The sequence below is a fragment of the Dermacentor albipictus genome, chromosome 1, assembly GCF_038994185.2.
Source record: "Dermacentor albipictus isolate Rhodes 1998 colony chromosome 1, USDA_Dalb.pri_finalv2, whole genome shotgun sequence".
NCBI lineage: Eukaryota > Metazoa > Arthropoda > Arachnida > Ixodida > Ixodidae > Dermacentor > Dermacentor albipictus.
In genome coordinates, this window is record NC_091821.1 from 148,004,134 (window position 1) to 148,025,368 (window position 21,235).

A 21,235-nucleotide genomic window follows, 5' to 3' on the forward strand; every position below is an offset into this window, starting at 1 on the left:
GCATTTCGTTAAAAAAGTTAAGTGTAACAACCGTACATATTCACGGCGAGTTTGATGGCGCATATCTCCAAACTGATGTCAATCTGGAAATTCATTCCAATTGGATTCGACCTGCAAACTCACCCACTACAATTCGCAAATTACAGTATGGGCCCTAAAATAAGGGATTAGGAAATCAAATAATGAATTTTTTTTATTGGTTGAATATTTGCTTCCATTTCTCGTGAAAGTAATGTCGCTCCTGAGAATAATCAAGCTCAAGGGCTAGAATTATGTTATCTGCAACAGGCGATTTTTTTTTAATCCGTAAGCATAAAAATAATCACCCCGTATACGCGTCACTTATTGCAGGGAATTTCGTTAATGCGTTGCGGGGCCATTGTGGCTATACTGTGAAAATTTACAACACCTCCTTCTTGAGTAACCACGACGTGATACTGCGAGGTAAGGGCAAAGGCAGATTTAAGGTTTTTAGACCATCGGCCGTTCAATCCGAGAAACATACTCGGCCCGTGGCCAACAATGTGGCTACATAAAAGCGTCCTTGTAGTTTTTAAAATATACTTTTGTGAATATAAAAACATTAGGCTCATGCTAAACGTTCGTGGTTGTCCCCAATATAAATTCTTTCGTTAAATATCACAGGTCATATATGTAATGAACGAGAAGATAGGGGGTTAACCGAGGGGCCCTATTTTTTTTATTAGTCGCAGTATAAGAAGCTAACAAACACTGACACCTGATGTCAGTGTTTGTTGGCTTCTTATGAGGTCATATATGTGTAGCTTAGGTGTAGTTTATGTGCAGTTTATGTGTAGTTCACGTGTCTGTTTACGTAGATATGTCAGCATACGCCAGCCGTCTCGCCTGCGAAACTCTCATCTTATGTGCGCGTTTTCAGACTCTCTTTTGCACTTTCACTTCACTACGAAACAGTGTCTGTGCATCTCTTAGTATCGTTCTCTTCTGTGTCTTCTGTGCCTTCCTCTACTCGAGCGCGGGACTTCGCAAATGTTCGGGACATTTCACTGTTGACCTCCGGTGTTCTTCAAGACTTCTCGTGTTATTACTTTTGCTTGCCCTGCAAAGAGGAGTAGCCGGTGTCAATAAAGGTGCCAACTCCTTTTTTATTTGCATATCAATAAAACCTTGACCGCTTGATAACACGCAAGCACTAGCACATACCAGCACGTGAGAAGGGGACAACAGACAACCAACCACAAGAAACAAGAGCCGATGTACATAAAATCATTTTCAACCTGTAAATGAGATGCGTGCAGGAAAACAGAAAAAAAGACAGATCTATATATGGAACGATTGAAACGTCTTTATTCAGATCCCTCTTTCGAGGACACTTCTTGGAATTGAGGTGAAAACGCCTTCTCTTTTATAGGTATCCATTTCAAAACAGTTTGTCGTATATCTCGTTCACTGCTGATGTGAAGCTTACAGTTCCCGTTTTCTTCCATATCGAGCCACTTGCTATTTTGTTGACACGCTAAAACCATGCTCCGTAATTGCGATGTGAAAAGATAATGAGGAAAGCGGCCCTGCAAGGCGCCCAGCTGCCCCAGCAGCAACCGGTTGTTCTGTTGTTAGTGAAGTGCGAGGCCCAACGAGGAAAACAGGACGGAAGATAGAGTTTATGAAAACTGTGCGCCCTGCTTTATCAGCTACATTTTATGACTATTGTTTATTACAAGAAAGATGGAATTATTGCACACATATATACAGACAGCTGTCCCAAGGGGGAGAGACAAAAAGGAGGAAAGACTGGGAGGTTAGCCAGTTTAAGTACCGGCTGGCTACCCTGTACTGGGGAAAGGGGTAAAGGGAATAAAAGGAGAAAGAAGAAGAAGAAGAGAAAAGAGAAGAGAAATCGGAAAATTCACGCAGTAACGCGATAGTACGCGATACAACACTCAAAGGCGATCGCACAATTTGCATGTCCTTAAAAACTTCAGTAAAGCCCTTACACTGTAAACAAAAGTTAGCCGACATTGGGGTTTTTGCGGCTCATGAGCTTTGAAGACTACCTTGCACCAGAAAATTACTCTGGCATGCGGCAGTAAAATGCGTTACATTACATCGTTTTACTACCACCTCTGAGAAACGTAGTAAAAGGATGTCATGAGCCGGCTTTACGACGTACAGAGTTTTAGATCACGTGACCAAAAACCATCTATTGAGAGTTTAAAACCACGTGATCTGGAACCAAGCTGAAGAACACATGATTAAATACTACCACTTTACTCCCCAAGGTTGCAAGCTCCGCCCAATCCAGTTAAGCCTACGCTCGTCGACAGGCACGGCCGCGGCAGGAATGGTAAAGATCGATGCCGTGGCGGTGCATCCACCAGCGGAACGGCAGAACGTTGGAAACTTGGAACGTATGTATACTACATACGTCGCGTAAGAGGTGTCTCAAGTGGACGCGGCTTCCTGCCGGCGCGCCGCCCGTTGCACGACCGACGAGCCGATCGACTGCATTGCGTCAGTGCGAACTCATCGAAAAATAATGTTCCGATTCCGCTCTGCACGGCGAACCGGCGTGGCCATGCTCGCATTCAGCGACAAAAATCGCCTCAAGAATTGTTCCTGGACCGATCCTCTCTACGGCAGGTAAATATCTTGCCGTTCGCGAGGGATACCGCCATCGGCCGGCAGCCTACAAACGGCGAGTTGTCGCGTCTGCTGCTCCGGCCGGAAGCAGGCGTGTCGGTCAAAGTTCATTGCCAAGCACAAGCCCACTTTTTCATGCTTCTACGAGCGAGAAAACGACTGTTTCTTGTCCACTTTGAAGCTGTGAACGGAATCGTCACGACCCACTGTAGCACAAAATAAACAAAACGTTGGTTAGTTGTAGTGACAGTCAACGGAAAGCCTCACGCACTAGAAATAGATGCGATCATGTCGAGCGGTCTCGCCAATTCAAGGTGAGGGCACATAATCTCGTAAACACCACAGCTAGCGCTGTAGGAAGCGTGTATATGAGCGGTGATCATGAATTTGTGCTCAGTAGGCGTCAAAGAAGCCCGTAGGCCATCCACCATTGCAAGCAGACGGAGGTGCACGGACGGCGCGCTGATGGGCTCGTGTTCGCCAACTAAAGCGGGAGACACACGGTCCGATTCGGTGTCCGATCCGGCGTCCGACGCGCCTGAACGGCAGCCGGAATCGAGGTGTTTTGCCGTGCCGAAGCGCCGGATCGGACGTCCGGCGTGCGACAAACCGGGCAAATTTTCATCGTCCGATGTGTCCGACAACCGCACACTCCGCACCGTCGTTTGGCCGCAGCTGATGTGACGTTCTCTGACGTTCCCTCCACGGAGGCGGCGCTGGCAGGCCGGTTTCTCGCCGTCTTTTTTTTTTTTTTCCCCTTGCCTGCTGCAGTTTGTTGCCGACACGAAATAGTTACCAGTTCAATAAAGTTATCTCGAACATGTGCTTATGATGCAAAACAGCGCCTAGTACACTAGCACTAAGCTACCGTCGAAATCGGGAGCCGCGACGCGAGGGCCTTTCCGCGGACAAACAGCACACACCGATCTCTATGCACCGACCGTCCGAGCGAGGCTGCTCGCTTCGCTTGCACGTTTGCCCTTCGCAACGACTGCGTCGAGTAAACCAATTGTATTTGATTACGGGCTACCTAAGTGCACAGCGTTAATTGTTTTGGCAAAAATAAGCCCTCTTCATCGAGCTCGGGCTGAAACAAGCGCCGTCGGCCGCAGCGTCCGCCTAGCTATGCCTGCCGGCCGTATCGCTGGCTGTTACCGGAGCCGTCAGTGGACAACGCGCCGTCGTGAAGTGTTCTGTCACTTGCAGGGGCATAATTTTATTGACAGTGTTCACGTAAAGCGAAGCAGTGTTGTGCAGAGTTTTTATATGGCGTTTCTCGACGTGAATCTGAACTCAAGCTGGGGGGGGGGGAGGGGGAGGAGGGCTGGATCTGGGCGGAGCTTACGCGCCGCTCGACCGTTCGGATACACGCACGTTGGATCGGACGCCGAATCGTACCGTGTGTCCTCTGCTTAAAGCTCGCTCATGGTTGGGCGTTAGTCCCTGTATATTCTTTATAAATAAGGAAGCCTACCTAGGCACTGTAAACCCAACAATTGGGGCCTACATGCCTGCCCTCCTCCCAGCTACAGTTTCGTTTGAGCGACAAAGTCTGATTTCGAAGGCCGTGCTTTTGCAAACTGCATGCGACTGAAGCGGTTGCGAGTCTTGAAGGCGACATCCGCTTCGTTTTTTTTATATATACAGTACATTTTCTTAAACTGCGTATAAAAAAGTGCATATTTATACAAAGTTAACACTTTTGGACCCAAGGAATTTGTTAAAGTGTCCCTACCGATTGTTGTTAGGAAAAAAACACGTAATTTTCTCATTTACGACACATTTTTCTAAAAACCGCAGAGTGGCGCCACTGCAGTATTTGTTTGGTCGACATACCACGTTGGCTGTCAGAAATGCACACTGCAGTAAGGCGGTATTTGAGATATATTTTAGAAGTGCCTAGACAAAATGTGCTCCTTGTCGTGTGCAGTAACCATCGCAAACCCTCCGGACTCGTGTAACGCCGTTAGTTCGCCGTGTGTTTCGTGCGATCTACCAGTGTCGACAGTGAGTGTCTTACTACAGCGCCCGTCCGAGAGCTGCCTTTGTTCTGCCCACGCTCCCGTGAAAAGTCTGGTACTGGAGCTTCGAATCGTAGTGTATGGAAGGCTGTTGAAGGTTGTGCTTTTGTGGAGCTGGAGTTCATCGGAAGTTCCACAGTGCTTGCGCCAGAAAGACGTCGGTGCCTCGGTACCTTTGAGACGAAGGAGCGTTGGCCAAGTCTTTTTGAAAGGTAAGCAAGTTTGGCCCTTGCGCGCATTCTTGAACTTATGATTTACGTAATGAACGTTGTGTACTAGCTAGAGCAAAGCGCTTTCTGATCGTAGGTTGGCCGTCTTGCTGTGCACATTTAGCAAGCAATTTCACGAAGGCTTCCTCTGATATTACAGCGTACTTGCATTCTGCTGTAAAATATACGCTACCCGCCTTGATTGCTATGCCTGAATGGGCACACAATTATGAAAACACTGAAAGTTGCTGTTCGTTCGGTAGTTTTCTGGCAAGAAGTTATTCGTTATATATGCATTCCCGCAAGTACAGTACATGTGTAATGTATCCGTCGATGTATCATGGGCTTCGCGCGTTGGCACACGATTCCTATGTTTGACGCTTAAGCGGATAGAAGCTTGTATGAAGATTTTTGTATGTATACAGTTTGGTTTGGAGGACCACGTCGCGAGAACCTGTGTATTGTTTATGTTATTGAGTGTCTTCGCGTATTTGTCTTCTATGTTGCAAAACCGACACACGCCGATATTACAGTAACGAAGTTTATTTTTAATCGAGACATTTCAGACACCGGCCTTTAAGAAAGACATAGACCAACCAATTCTTACGAACGGGATGCCAGCTCTTGCAATCGTAGGTTATACGGGAGTGCGTAATAAAGTAAGGACTGCGATTTTGTAGCGATACTTACCCCTCGATTCTATACCACTCTTGTCGCCCACCGCAAACGACCGGCTGTTCCAGTACGTAGCACGGGCCGGGGCGGCGGTCAGACCACTAACGAAAAGGAATAGCATCGCTACAAAATCGCGATCTAGCTTTCAGAATCCTTTTCATGTGCTCAATATTTTTGTTTAATCCAATGCGCCACGTTTTACTGCATATATGAGTTTTGTTTTCGATTGTCCTGGTAGCCTGCTGTTGCTGATTTCGTTCCTTCCTGAAACTTCACTTGTTACAAAATATCAGTGTAACCTCCTTAGATATAACAAAGAGACATTTGTGCAACCAGGCGCAAATTCATGCAGCTGGCTGTGTGAGACTCTTTGCAATTCCACATGACACTGGTAAATCACAAATTCCCAGGTTCACAGCACAATAAATTAAACATTTCTTACTTTTGAAGGCTATGCGGATTCTGGAGGCATCCCTACATCGAGCAGGAACCTGCTGCACTGCTGGAAGCTGGACAGCACGACAATAAAGCACGTGATCTGTGTGCTTTCTCAAAGGTGCGTACAAAACTGGCGCTGCCTTTCGAGTTGTAGGATACATTTGTGTTATATGCAATCATTTTACTGTATTGCCATTTTCAGGATTTCTAGTGGCTGATCACGAATTTTATGTTTTGGTGGAGTGCCCTCAGTTTAATGAATTTACCTAAAGTAGCCTCCTCTGAGTTAAATATAATTGGGCGCTTGAGTAATTATGCCTTACATACTCCATATAGACTATATTAATCTAGCCAAAATGCCTTTTTAAGAACCATGAATTCAGATTTCGTGCCTTGAATAAGGTGCTCTAGAGTGTCTAGAAAAATGCGTTGTACCACCTAAAGACATGGTTTACGCAAAAGTGCCTTAAGCAATGCTTTCGCACAAAAGTTGTATCATCAAGAGTTTCAGAGAAGCCTGTGTGGTCGGTATGAAACATGACAAAGACAGACATAGACCAACCAAATACAACAATAAAAGCAATACATTTTGGCTTCCATATGGAAGCCTTGTTCACAATAAGACTAAAAAAAGTGGAAGTGCATATTTAATTATGTAAGTTTTAGCATAAGATGGGCATGGGTTCCTTGGTTTCAGATAAACGTGTGTCCTGTTGATTGCATCTCCAGGGAATCCGGGTACAGGCATGGCTTCCAATTTCTTTCCTGGCCGATTATGCTAGACACTATCCAGTCACTATTGTGTTTAGTCATTGCTGCATGCTCCACTCCAAGCATTTGATGCCACTCTTTTCTCATCCACATCGTTCTGATGTTGGCGTAGCCATTGCTTAAAGTTGCCCATTGCTCTAATGTAGATAGTATTCATATACACATGTTATGTTTCAAAGGTCAGAATTCATGTCAGTAAAATTTTTGATACGGTTTGTTACTGGGATTGCTCTCTTGTTGGTTTAGCTTCTTGTCGGGTTCTTATGGATTTGATTTTGTGCACAATGAGATGTTACACACAGGCCTTGCATACACATGAAAAAAAGCTTTACAGCAGAGATAACATATATGCATGGGCATATATATGTGTCAATAAAATACTCGAGCCTCATTTCTGCCGACAGGAAAAGAAGTTATTTCTCCTCGAGGCCATGACTGCTTGCAATAATGAACCTTCAAGAAACGGTTTTCTTTAATCCGTATTTTTGATATCTAAATGCTTATGTGGCATGTACAAACTGCTTGCATCAATTTCTCATTGGGATGAGGGACCTAAATTTTAAATTTGAGTAATAATTGCAATAAATAACTCATTTCACCTGTCTTCTTATGATTCTAAAATTCTATGCTTCTACCTTGCCAAACCTTTTATGAAATTAGTTTGATGAGGCCCAATATACAGGGCTTTCTAAATTGAAGGTATCAGTACCTATTAAAAACTGTGCTAAGAAAATGCTGCTTGTGTATGTGGTTTATTCATTTCTCAGACAAAAGCTTTACACCCAAGTGCAGTCAGTAAATCGAAAACAAGTGCGTCTTGTTCAATAGTTCTCGAGCACTTGTGCGTCACTATAGTCGGATACAAATTTAGAAAACAGGGGAGGCCCCGCCCAGATTAATGAAGCGCGACGTCCGATTGCCTCCGCGACTAAAATAATCCCGCTCAAAAAATCGTGCTTAGGAAACGCGCAATTCTCAGTATAAATAAAGACTTTGATGACTGGTTTAGTAGAGCTCTCATGTGCTACAGCACATGCCAGATCGCGACAGAAAAATAACCCCATGCCTTCCACAACGCTGCCCGTCGTCTGCTCTTTAGCTTCATTGCAAGTGGCAAAAGTAGAAAGAGCAACTCTGCATGGCATTTGTGCTTGTTTACATGTACACGGCCCATTTACTACTCCTGTTCCGAGCTTCAAATGAATCAGTTGCTACTGAACCAGTACTTATATAAAACAATGCATTTATCGCAACCATTACAAACCCAAGATGCTCGTATGTGTCAGCGAAAGCACCGTGTTAAAGGTGAGGAGGGAGGTCACAGCTTCGCATATTTCAGGTGGCAAACTATCGACGCCCTCGCGAAAACGCCCACAAAATGTGGAGAAAAGAAGAAGCAGCACGAAGAAGGACACATGTGCGCTGAGGTCGTGTGCACGATTTCTTTCACCACAACGAGATACCGACGATCGAGATCTCACTAACGAGTTCTCGAAGCGTATATTGTGTTATGTTTGTGCCCTGGGATTTGCCTGACGGAAGGCCAGTGCTATGGTTTGTCGACTGTGGAGGCAGCATTCATCCCCGCATGGTGCCTGCCTGCTTCGGACACGACTACGTGCACGGCGTCCACGACGGAAGCAGCCACCGGATCATGGACTGCTATTCGGCCCCTCCCCCCCCCCCCCCCCTGTCCGGCGGCGCCCACACCACAAACGACTCCCGCTGTGTTTGGGACAGTTTCCAAAGGAGGGCTTTGTTTCGACCCGGTGCCTTGCAGTTGGTTCCCTTTGTCCTATGCGGGCCATAAAACTTGCCCGGCGCACCATTCTGACCGACCGCCAAATCGTCCTGACGCCGCAGCGCGGTTCAAGGAAGCGCCGGCCACTGAGAGCGGCGTTAGGACCCTGGAGGCTGCCCGGACCCTTTCTCTCGCGACCTTGTTTCGTCCTTGGGGACTGTCTGGGGGATCTTTGGACGGAGGGTTGTTATTTAAGCAGCTTGCAGCTGCTCTGTTGGTCTCTGTCCTGATAACGACGACAACATGTAAACATTGTATAAAGAATTATTCGCAGAGAAAACTCTCCTCGTTTCTGACTCTGCGTGAAGCGAGGTCCAGATCTCCTGCCAGCCACACATACCTCGGCAAGCGCAACAATGGATCTCCCATCACTGAAGCGGTGTACTGTGTGTCAAGCACAGCAGCCAAGCATTCTCCCGTGACCTCTCAAATAAATAAGCGGTTCATTTGATGACATATTCCTTCTAATGGAAGCCCAATTCTGAAAAAGCAACGTCCTGCACAGATCATGCTCAATATAAGCGTTGGCATGGAAACGTGCCGAAATGCCGGAAAATCTGAATGCAAATGCAGTTATTAACTCTGAATAACTATGTGGGGCCCGAAATGCTCATTCGGGCAGCCACTGTCCAGCTTCACACGAAAAAGCAGTAGTCAACGTGAATGAAATTGACAGCCACTCTTAGCAGCCTGCACGCCAAAGCACATTGTGCTTTGTGTGCAGTTGTGCTGCCCCTACTGTTTTTTCCAGCCCGTTGAGATGAATAATGCCAATGTCAGAAGGCCCAAAATACTCTATTGGGCAGCCACTTATGAGCATGACGGGCCCTGTGATGAAATAACAGTCATCAGGGCACGCTTCAAAGGCACCTTTAGCAGTCTGCACGTCAAAGCCCAGTCAAGCCGTCACCACTGTTGGTGAAACGGCAGCAATCAATGCGAGAATGACAGCCACTGTTGGCAGCTTGCATGCAAACACACATTCATGTGGTGGCATTGTTTATTTTGGTTACCTGGCCTAGGCAAGTAATGCGAATAAGAGAACAATTATCAAACATCATTAGCTTAGTTAGGCCCAATATACTCAGTCGGGTAGCTATTAATAGACGAGAAAACCATGGCCAGGCGGCGCTACTGCGCCTCTCCTGACAGCGCCCCAATGTGGAAACGCCAAGCAGCGCGGTCGCGTCGAGGCGTATTCTCCGCTTCGTTTACATTGTGCCGTCCGCGCTTTTCTTCGCTGCTCGTTCTCACGGCGCTCCGTTTTCGACGGCGGCAGATCGCCTGCTTGCGCAACAGCGATGCAAAGATTGCCGTGCGGTTTCAAGACGGTTGCCGACGCTGACAGCCTTTTTTCATGGCGGCAACCTCACGATAGGGGAGCGTCTGCTTCCGAACGTGTACGGCGTTGAACAAATTGTGGACGGTGATGTGAGAGTGAAAGCCAAGTGCGTGTCACAGGTGTCCGACAAGATCGTAGACGACGTCGAGTTAGAGGTACGCACCATGTTCAGAAATTTAGCCACTTTTATTTCAATTACAACATAAGTCACACTGGCAGCAGGAACTTCTGTTGTCATACTACTCGATCACTGCAGATCCATTGGGCTGCTTCTTGACGGTTCCGTCACTTCACAAAGGCATGTTCTGGAGTCTGTTTCACACGTGTCTTGCTGCTGCTCAAGAGCTGCGTCGCTGCAGTACGAGAGCACATGTCCCAGTGGTGCTGACTGCTGAGAAGACTGTTGTGATTGCCATTGGTCTGTTTGGCGCCGCTTCCATCTGCATCGCATATAAATGAAACAGTGTGTGTGCCTATTTGTTGTGGGGATTAAATTACTCCCAATAATATGTTTGCAAAGGTAACGTTCCTGTGATTGTGTGCATATATTATTCTACAAGAGTGGTACCACTACAAGTTATGATACTTGCACACTTAGATACTTAGAAAGCATGGGCAAACAACAAACATAACGCGCACGTCTCGAGCGGCTGCTTTCCGATCTGCCGCTTCCCGACGCACGCGACGACCGCGGCTTGCATTAAATACGGTCTGCTACCACACAAAAGTAGCGCGCGGCCCCTTTCGTTACCTGCACAACTAGTAATTTAAGTTGCAGCGTTTGGAAAAGGGAAATAATTCTCTTGAGCTCGTCCATGCCAATCGCGAGGGAAGGCACAGTGCAATCAAATAAATTCGGGGTTCTAAGTGCCAAAACCATGCCAAAACCACGAAATCATTATGAGGCCCGCTGTAATGGGGAGTCTCAGGAATAATTTTAACCTCTGGGGGTTCTTTAACGTGCACAAAAATCAAAGCACACGGTAACAAGGGTGTTCTTGCATTTTGCCCCTATCGAAATGCGGCCACCGTGGCTGGGAATAGAGCACGCGTCGTAGAGCTTAGCGGCGCAACACGCATGAATTTACCGCTAACAAACGGCGGATGCCACCACAATTCAACAACGCGACACGACTAAACAAACGGCCGAGCACTAAAAACAGGCATATGACTATTCCGCTTTCAAGATATTACACGCGAATGCGAAAGTATGAGACTTACTTGACTCGGCCGCGCACTGCAGTTGTCCATGCTTGTCGTCTGCCCTTCTCGTACCACTTCCCAGGAAATCTGTAGAACTTCACGGGCGGCGTAGGACCTTTCGTGTTTTCGAGGCTGCTGTGGCAATCGACAACACATCAGTATTGCGTGCCACCTTTCCTGGCTGATGAGGTCGCACTCGGCATCGCAAAAACCACGCGCACGAGCGCTCCCGCCGTACAGAACACGGGCGCGCGCCAGCGCAGCGACGACCCTCGAAACTTCCATCGGTCCGCTAGGGGAGCATTCGGCGCTGGTGCCGCGCGGGCAAACTTTAGGTTGCCTCGTCTATAGCAGTAGTCGAGGGCACGCTTGAAAGGCACCATTAGCAGTCGGCACATCAAAGCGCAGTCAAGCCGTCGCCACTGTTGGTGAAATGGCAGCAATCAATGTGAGAATTACAGCCACTGTTGGCAGCTTGCATGCAAACACTAATTCATGTGGTGGCATTGTTTATTTTGGTTACCTGGCCCAGGCAAGCAATGTGAATAAGAGAACTATTATCAAACATCATTAGCTTAGTTAGGTCCAATATACCCAGGCGGGTAGCTATTAATAGCAGCAGTCAAGGGCACGCTTGAAAGGCACCATTAGCAGTCTGCACGTCAAATCACAGTCATACCGCAGCCATTGTTGTATTTGTTTATCTGACCGGGCAAGTAATGTAAGCACATGTAAGCCAATGTAAGCACAATTATTCACCCTGAATAGCTCTGCTAGCATTGTGCTAAAAATTGCTGAGTGAAGTTGAATGTGTTTTATTGAGGCAATTATTTAATTTACAAGCCATCGGCATGTCGATCAACGGCCAGGTTCAGACAATGTCATTTGTGAAGTAATAAATGGTGAAAGTTGCAAAAGCTCTCAGTGCACTACTTTGCTGGGCTCCATTCATTGAAAAATGTCTTTGCAACGGCGAATGCGTCAGACAGAAATCACACCCCACTGCACATTGTTATTCGTGCTGAAAATTTTCGCCATCATATGTGATAGGCAGCGAAACCGTTTGTTTACTAAGACTGAATGCATGAAAAATGCAACAGCATAGCAAGGTGTTTCACAATATGCAGCCTTTCATGTGCACTTCTGGCTAGCTGCCACATGCACTGACGCATAAACATGAACAGAGGTAAGAGGCAAAGTTACTGTGCAACCCACATGACGCTTTTAAAAAAATGTATCTCTAAACCTTTCTGTTTTGATAGGCGATCAAAATTTGTTTTGAGCAAGTTGGTTAATCACATTGCAGCAACAACACAAGAAACAAGGACAGAAAACGCAGCGAGTAGGCAGATTGAGAAGACGAGATAGACCAGTGAGAAAGGTTTTAATGAGATGGAAGAGACCAGTCCTGCAGTGTACAGGAGTTAGTGCTTTGAATGAGATTGGCTAATGAAAATGTGTAAGGACTTTCCTGAAAGAAAACTATCAAAAACAAATGCTAATATAAAATGAAAGGACAAATATGAGTAAGTGCAAACACGCATGGAAGCAGGAACGCTGGCAACACAACTTATGCGTGACTGTGCCACAGCACGCATTCTACAGCTTGCGTGCGCGGTGAGCACTGGTGGAAAGAAATCAATCGACGGTGCTATACACACTCTATACACGCTCTATACACGCTCGAACACCGCCGTTAGACGCTCGGCTATCTCACTGTTGACAACGATCACTCACGCTAAGTTGACGGCGACAAATCTTTGCATTGGAGGCTTCTTTGTCAAATATTTTCTGTTGAGACGCTCGTAGGTTTGTTTCATGCGCGCACGCTTTTCTAATTTCTCCTCAGAATGGTTTTGCTCCATCACTTTACCCCGTCCGACGAAAAAATGCAGCGAAACGGTACACGAACTCGCCCGCCGCTGACAGCAGGCACCAGACTTTGGCAAACTTTTCTTGTCCTAACTTCACTCAGGAGCGAAATAAAAAAGACATGAAACAAACAGGCAGGATGTGTGTTTGCAGCAGTCGCCGAGGCATCCTGTTTTCAGGCAAAGCGTAGCGCAGCATCAGCGATGCTCGCTGCAATGTTTCTTCGCCGGATCACGGCTTAGAATAAACGCGCGCAGCACAGATGCCGCATTGTAAGCTCGCAGTAATATTTCCGGCATGATAGACAATGACAAACAGTTTGGGAATTCACTGTGACGAGGCATTGACACGCACAGCTGACGCGACTTGGCTCAGTTCGAAGCCCGGGCGGCCATCTTCGACGGCGGGCCACCGGCCGTCCGGCGCATGACGTCAGTCCAGAGTGCGCACCCATTAGTGGATGCTCGTGTGCATCCGCCTCGGAGGAGTAAACGCCCCTGTTTTTCTAAAGTTGTATCCGACTATAATCGAGCACATCTTGACCCTTGGCCTGATACTAAATCGGGCTTGAAGCTTTCAGTGTGTGCTAATCGCTAGAACAGCACCAGATTTCATTCTGTGCCAAGGGGTGGAACGCATTTGCTTAGAGCTAGGCAGATGAATGTCTTTCTTTTGCATTGAAGTTCTCAATACTTTCTAGTCTTAGGTGAAAGTACACAGCTCAGCACAACGCATGTATGGTATACGTAAGGGTACTTTGTTCTTTAAACCGTATCAACAAGAAGCAGCTACTTCCGTTTTTGCAAACCTTACCTTATTTCCTAACCTTTCCTTGATCAAAAGTGTAGAAAATTAATCTGTGCTTGTTCTGTTGTTTCACAGGTAGACATCGGCGACGGTGTATATGGTGAAAAGGGCCTGCTGAAGAGGCTGCGCCTGGATGCTAACAACTCGGGCTTTCAGTTTGCGGGGGGCCTCCTTAAGGCTCCTTTTACAAAAGAAGAGGTTGAAGGGAGGCGCTACACATGGATGCGCAGCGATTGTTTGTGAGAGCGTCACTGGCCTGCCTTTTCGCTTTGTTCTGGGTTTTCCACGTTACCTACTCGAAAAAGGCCCACAGGATTTTGATATTTATTGAGCACTGCTTTCTGGACTTTTGCTACACAAAGCCGCAGGTGAAAGCATTGGATTTAGTCAATTTTTACAAGAACTATTGCTAGGCAAAAAAATTTTCAGATGCATATCCTCAAGAAAGTTTCTGTCAAAATTATTTTGCCTAACAAAAGCACTCGTGGGTTCTGTGGCTGACAGGTTGCCCAAGCCATGTAGCACAGTGCTTGCTTTAAAGGGACACGAAAAAGAAAATTTATTTGAGCTTTATTAAATCATTCTTCTACAACACCGAAAAAACAACTCCCACCATGAGAATTGGCTTGATAAGCCAGATAACTTGCAAAAACGAAAACTGGTGTCGCCACCACCACCTTATAGTTCCTGCACCAGCTCGCTGTGATATGGAATTTGACGGTGTCTGTTCGGGTCTAGCTAATGTTCTACTGGCCAATATTGATGAATTCTGTTGTAAAGGTGTCAAAGAATATACTTAGTTGAAGTATGACTCCACACTGATGTGCGGGCACTGCATAAAACTTGAAAAATGAAAGTTAAATCTTCATTTTCTCTTCTAATAATCCTCTTATTGCCACAATGTTCATGAATACAGTTCTGAAAGATTGTTTTATCAGTATAAAATGATTTACTGTTTCACTTTAGTATTTCTGTAATGGACCTTCAGCAACAAAATGTGTGTTAGTATTCCACAGGTATTCTCAGCGGGGGCAAAAGCACCAGCAGCATGCTCAATGATTCTGTACCAACTGATAACTTGAAGGATGTCCTGTGCCACTAGGGTTAGGCCAACGTGGCTCTGTGTTAATCACAAGTGTATTATGCAAAACTTAATGGCCCAGAAATTGGTAATTCAGGAGGGAGTTGAATTAGCAATTTTTTTTCTTTATCATGGACTTCTCACATTACACTTTGTCACAACGCATTCACTTTAAAGTAACTGGAGAATAAGGTGGTTTGGTATTCAGACATGCCTTCTCTGTGTAAACAGTGTTAGATGAGCAATACAAAGATACACCATAGATGCTGACTGGCAACATGAAGGGGTTTGAGGGCAGCTACAAATATACATCCTTGTAGTCGTACCTATAGCACCATGTTCAATTTGTCACACAAGCATATGGCATCCATCACAACTGCATGCCTAGAAACGGACAAGGGCAACACGCTCAATTCCCTTTTAGTCTATCTAAGAAGCACTACAATTTTTAGGCAACGAAATTGAAATCTGGCTTGTACCCATAAGTACAGTCGCCGACCGTTTATTCGGACCTCACGGGGACTGCGGAAATGTCCGAATAAACAGGTGTCCGAAAAAGCAGATTAAGGGAAAAAAATGAAATCCTTTATTTCCACGCACTTATTCGGGCTCGGCAGTAGGCTTGAAGAAATCGTGAATGCGCCGTTGCACGCTGTTCCGTTTACGCGCAGTCAGACAAGCCTGAATCTCGGAGAGGGTCGTACGGTCACTATAGGCGGCTGAAAGCACAGTCACTGCTTGTACACGCTCCGCAGGCGACGGCAGCGTAGCACATGGTGCGTCAACTTCCGACTCGGTCATCGTCCGGCGGTGCAGCAGAAACCTGACGAATGATATAGCCGTCGTCGAGTTCTGCGCATGTCAGTACAGCAGTGTCGGCACCTGTGAAACTGTCAATGAGACGGTGTCCGGAATCGCAATGCAACCACTGCGCAAGTCTCGGCAGAACATTTTCCGCGTCGGTAGGGAGCACATCGGAAGGCGACAAATCTTTTAGGCCTCCCGGCACCCGCTTGCCGGCATTCCGCAGCGCAGTCTGCGCGGGCACTGTCGGCGCCATTGGAGACTTGACGCGATGTTTCCGTATGCCGCGTTAATCACCGAAACCTCGACACAGCACGCAAAGCAAACACCACCGCGCCGACACCAGTCACACAAACGAAAAAACGCGGCCTGCTCGCAGCGTCGCGCGCGAAGAAACAAACAGCTGCTGGATTGTCTTGACATGGCTTACTAAGCTGAAACCGGAACTGCTGCAGAGCCACTCTATCGAACTAGGCAGAAACGATGATGATGAGCGGGAATTTCCAGTAGCGCCACTTCGTGGGGCACCAAGGAAGCTACGTTCAAAACAAAAATGGCGTTCAGCCAGTCAAACCATGTACCGGGTTGAGTCGGTGCATGGTGCTCTCGACCGAGTTGGGTCAAAGAGTGTCCGAAAAATCAGACGAGAGGTTGCGAGGTGTCCGAACTTTCGGCAGTTGTTATACATTATGGTCTATGGGGAGAATGGCGGTGCCGCGAAGCTGACCGAATAATCGGGCATGTCCGAATTTTTGGAGTCCGGAAAATCGGTCGGCGACTGTACTGCAATACAGTTGTGCAACGTGTTCCTCTTGTGTGGAAAACGGGCTGCATATGTTTTCTTTGAGCACAAGGGGGAGTGGTATCAGTTAGAGCCCCTCCATCCACGTGCCACTGCCGCTTTCTTAAGTAGCGACAACCTTTGTTGTGCGCCGCCTTTTCCCCTCACACCAAATCCGGTTCCAGCATTTCCAGTTTAAAAGTTTCCGGTTCCGGCGTTACCGCTTCCTGAAGTTGTGCTGCGGGAATTTCCGCTTTGACTGCCGATGCTGAGACGCCCACGCGTGCTTAGCAGAGCTGTGGGAGTCACCATGAGAAGAATGCAAAGGCGACAAGCTGTTGTATTCCGCTGAAGTAGTAATTCGTGGTCGCTGTTTTCTAAATGCACGAAAAACGGCAGTGGTCTCCAAGCGCCCAGGCACTACATTCCACTGTACGTTGTCTCTCGTGGCACAACCCGTCGCAGGTTGACGCGAAACAGCGAACACGATCAGATCGCTGATTGCAATAGGCGGTGGTACTTGGATGGAATCGCATTCACAGTTTAAACCGCAGCTGGTGCAATTAAAGCCTCTCCATCGACGCGAAAGTAAACAACGTTAAGAAAAACATAGCGTTACTTCCACTCGGAACAGGAAGCTGCAGCTACGGAAATTCCGCTTGACACCGGAAGCTAAGGGGGTGAGTGGCAGAGGAGCGTGGAGGAAGAGGGTAGGTTGGCGGTACTTAACCTGGTCAGCGGAAACGTGTATGGAGGGGCTTTAGTATCAGTTAATGGCTGTTTTCACATATATGTTTTGTCGTGTGTATTAGCAATCACCATTTTTCCTTATCTGAGTGAGGTCATTTTTTAGAAAGTTTGAAAGTTTATAGAACATGTTGCTCATGTTTGTTGCAGTTTTCTTCCTAACTATCCATTCATTGCACTGTGCACCCATGTCTTGGGCAACTAGCTGTTTGAAGGTCAGTATGCTATCGATGGGTCTAATGGTAATCTATAGTGCCCTCTCATTTGCTTGTTGCAATACTGAAGAGTTTTGTATATTGTGTCACTTGTTTATTTTCACTGTACTTTAGTTTCACTACATCTTGAATGTGTTGTGATAGTTTTTCTTTTGCAATGAAAGATATGGTGGACAGTTGCCAACACTAATGTGATAGTATGAATGCTTGCTGTATTTATCACAATTGTTTCATTTCGCTGGGGCACTAATGGTCATTAGCAGCAGATGCTAGCTGCCCTTAAGTGCAATGTTTTTATGTTGCATAGTATTGTTCATGATCCATTGAATGCACTGCACGCGCATGTTGTGGACAACTGCCTGTTTGAAGAAATTGTCTGCATATTCAGTGGGTCTAATGTGAACATCTCTACTACTGACTTAGCTTCACTACATCTTGAATGTGTTATGATAGTTTTTATTTTGCCGTGACAGATGTGGTGGGCAGTTGCCGGCACTAATGTGATAGTACGAATGCTTGTTGTATTTACCACATGGTTGTTTCATTTCGTCTGAGGCACTAGTGGCCGTTAGCAGCAGATGTCATTTGGCCTTATGTGCAATATTTTTATGTTGCATAGTTTTGTCCATAATCATCCATTGAATGCACTGCAGACCCATGTTCTGGACAACTGCCTGTTTGAAGGAATGATCTGCATATTCAGTGTGTCTAATGTCAACATCTCTAGTACTGCCTGTGTATTTGTGAGTTAGATTTTGTATTGTGTGTCATTTTGTTTTCACTGTGCTTTAGTTTCACTACATCGTGAATGCGTTGATAGTTGTTTTTTTTTGCAGTGAGAGATATGGTGGGCAGTGGCCGGCACTAATGTGATAGTACGAATGCTTGCTGTATTTACCACATGGTTGTTTCATTTTGTCTGGCGCAGTAATGGCCATTAGCAGCAGATGCCATTTGGCCTTAAGTGCAATATTTTTATGTTGCATAGTTATGTTCATACTACAGTTGAACCTCGCTACAACGAAACTGACGGGGCGCGCGAAAAATTTCGTTAAAGCGAAATTTCGTTGAGGCGAAAACAGGCCAAAAACACTGTCAGGTTGGACCACATAGTCCCAAAACATCATTTATTTCCAAAGAAGTCGGTCAGCTTCTTCTGCTTCTTTTTTTTTTTGCCACGAGTGCAGTGGCGCGGCTTTCGCACTCGGTGAACAGTTGCATCGCGACGTCGTCATCGTGAGCACTGAAAAATCTGCGGATCACATCAAAAGCATCCATCACTTTTATTGCAGGTGGTGGCGCTAAGTCCTCCGCGTCGCTGTCATCATCCGATGATGCGTCGTTGTGGCGAACGCCCTCAATTATAGCTTCGTCACTCAGCTCCTCTTGAGCTAGCACTTCACTGTCAACAGCGATGTAGTCGCCGATGTGAACATCGGCCGGCACATCTCCGGAGTCCTGAAGGGCTGCCCATGCCGCATTGGCCTCTGTGGAGGGTGGAGCAATTGTACTGCAGCCTTCCTCGTCCGACGTGGAGTTCGCTGCCAGTTGAGCATCGGAGTGAAAGCCGGCGTGCACAAAACAGTTGTAGATGATACTGCGACTGGTTGCCGTCCACGCTGCTGAGACCATCTGTACAGCCATGTACAAATCCACTTCGATTGCCCGACCGGTGTCGATGTTTAACACCAGCCGCTGAATCAGTCGCTGTCGATAAGCGCTTTTAACGCTATTGATGATACCTTGATCCAGCGGCTGGATTAAAGCCGTGCAATTCGGCGGGAAGAATCTTACTTCCACGCTTTGAAGCTGAACGTCTTCAACGTTATGCGCTGAGCAATTGTCGATGAGCAAACAAACCTTACGTTTCTTTGCCGTCATGTCACGGTCGAAAGCGGTTAGCCACTCTTTGAAAACGGCCCGTGTCATCCAAGACTTCTTATTGGCAACATATTTGACGGGCAGGCTCTTGCCACCTTTGAAGCACCGCGGCTTCGCACTTTTGCCTATCACCAGTGGGCAGCGCTTGTCAGACCCGTCCATGTTGCAGCACAGGAGCACAGTCACACGCTTTTTGCTATGCTTCCCTCCGCTGCATGGCTGGCCCTTCATGTGAAGCGTCTTGGAGGGGAGGAGCTCGAAGAAAAGTCCCGTTTCATCGGCATTGTATATGTCTGATGTGGCATATTTCTCCATTAATTCCGGCACAGTAGCTGATGCCCAAGCAGATGCAGCGTCGGCGTCTGATGAGGCCGACTCCCCACACAGCACTTTAGCGACGATTTCATGCCTGGCCTTAAAACGGGTCAGCCACCCTGAGCTGGCTTTGAAATCATTGATGCCCAGCATACAGGCATAGCCAAGTGCTTTTTGCTGCAACATGTTTCCGCTGACCGGCATCTTCTTTGCGCGCACGTCGAGGAACCACGTGTACAGAGCCTTCTCAAGGTCCTCATGAGCCGCTTGCGTCAGCTTTTTCCGCTTCGCGGATGTCCCCGAAGAAAGAGCTTGCGCTATCGCGTCTTTCGACTTCAAGATCGTTGACAGCGTGCTCTGTGAGATGCCGAAGTCCGCTGCAACATCTCCCTTTTTCCTGCCACTGGATGCCGCGCTGATAATCCGTGCCTTCTCTTCAAGCGAGAGGAACTTCCGCTTTCTAGATGAAGTCGCCATGCTCGCATTCATTACAGCGCACTAGCAGCACAAGCACGAGTGAAAAAAACTAGGGCAAACGCGCTGCTGTTGCCAGGCTGCTGCGTCCTTTGGCAACGGATTGGTTGCGGCTCTGAATTGGATTGGAAGAAAACGGGAGCTTGCCCCCGCGCCTTGTCGCAAGGCAGCCAGCCCGATAGTCATCAACACCAAGCTATGGCGGTGATCATGTGCGTTTCAGTGAGTGGATTAGTTTGGTCCAGCGAATGTTTAGCGAAACAAAGCAGCGTGGGCCTATGGAAGTACATAGATGGGCGGCGATATGCTTGTTTTATTGTAAGATATATTTTTAAATCGAGCTTCGCATAGCAAAAATTTCGTTGAAGCGGAAACGCGCCCCAAAAATGGTTCGTTGTGATGAGAAATTTGTTCCATTACTTTGTATAGCGAGCTGACGGGGAATTGGAAATATTTCGTTGAAGCGAAAATTTCGTTGAAGCGACGTTCGTTGTAGCGGGGTTCGACTGTAATCCATTGAATGCACTGCACACCCATGTTCTGGACAACTGCCTGTTTGAAGGAATGACCTGCATATTCAGTGAGTTTTATGTGAACGTCTCTAGTACTGACTGTATATTTATCAGTTAGATTTTATATTGTATGTTGCTTGTTTTCACTGTACTTTAGTGGGATTGCACATTGAATGTGTTGTGATGTATTTTATTTTGCTATGAGAGATCTAATGGGCAGTTACCAGCCCCCAGTCTGTGTGTTAGTACAAATATTTATTATGCTTATCACAGTATCTTATAAGGCTATAGTTTTGTGATGATTAACTCATGCCTGACTTTTTTATGAGAAACATGTCAGAACTAATAAACAATCCCTCATGCTTGGGATCCATGAAATCGTCTTTGTAATCTTTCAATTGTCTTCGAAATATTTCCACATCAGGCCCAAGAAACTCCAGAACGGGCTTGAAAAATTACTCTCGGAAAGAACCGAGAAAACCTGATGAACGAGGTAAAAAAATACTCCGAGATCAGCTCCAACAAACCACAGAATGGGCTTGAAAAATTACTCTCAGGTAGAGCTACGAAACCTTGATAACGAGGTAAGAAAATACCCCGACATCAGTACCAACAAACTCGAGAATAGGCCTAAAAATAACTCCCAGGAATAGCCTAGAAAACT

General features: G+C 46.6%; 1 protein-coding gene and 1 long non-coding RNA gene across 2 annotated transcripts; one reads left to right on the forward strand and one right to left on the reverse strand.

Moving 5' to 3' along the window:
* Nucleotides 1-4,454: 4,454 nt before the first annotated feature.
* On the forward strand, nt 4,455-8,332 carry LOC139050627 (uncharacterized). Its single transcript, XR_011508985.1, has 3 exons — nt 4,455-4,855; nt 5,978-6,083; nt 8,076-8,332. It is a non-coding gene; the product is annotated as an uncharacterized lncRNA (long non-coding RNA).
* Nucleotides 8,333-18,535: 10,203 nt separating this feature from the next.
* LOC135903028 (tigger transposable element-derived protein 6-like) lies at nt 18,536-20,062 on the reverse strand. The gene has a single exon (XM_065433400.1). It carries the CDS (start codon nt 20,060-20,062, stop codon nt 18,536-18,538), a length of 1,527 nt encoding a protein of 508 aa, XP_065289472.1.
* Nucleotides 20,063-21,235: the final 1,173 nt, after the last annotated feature.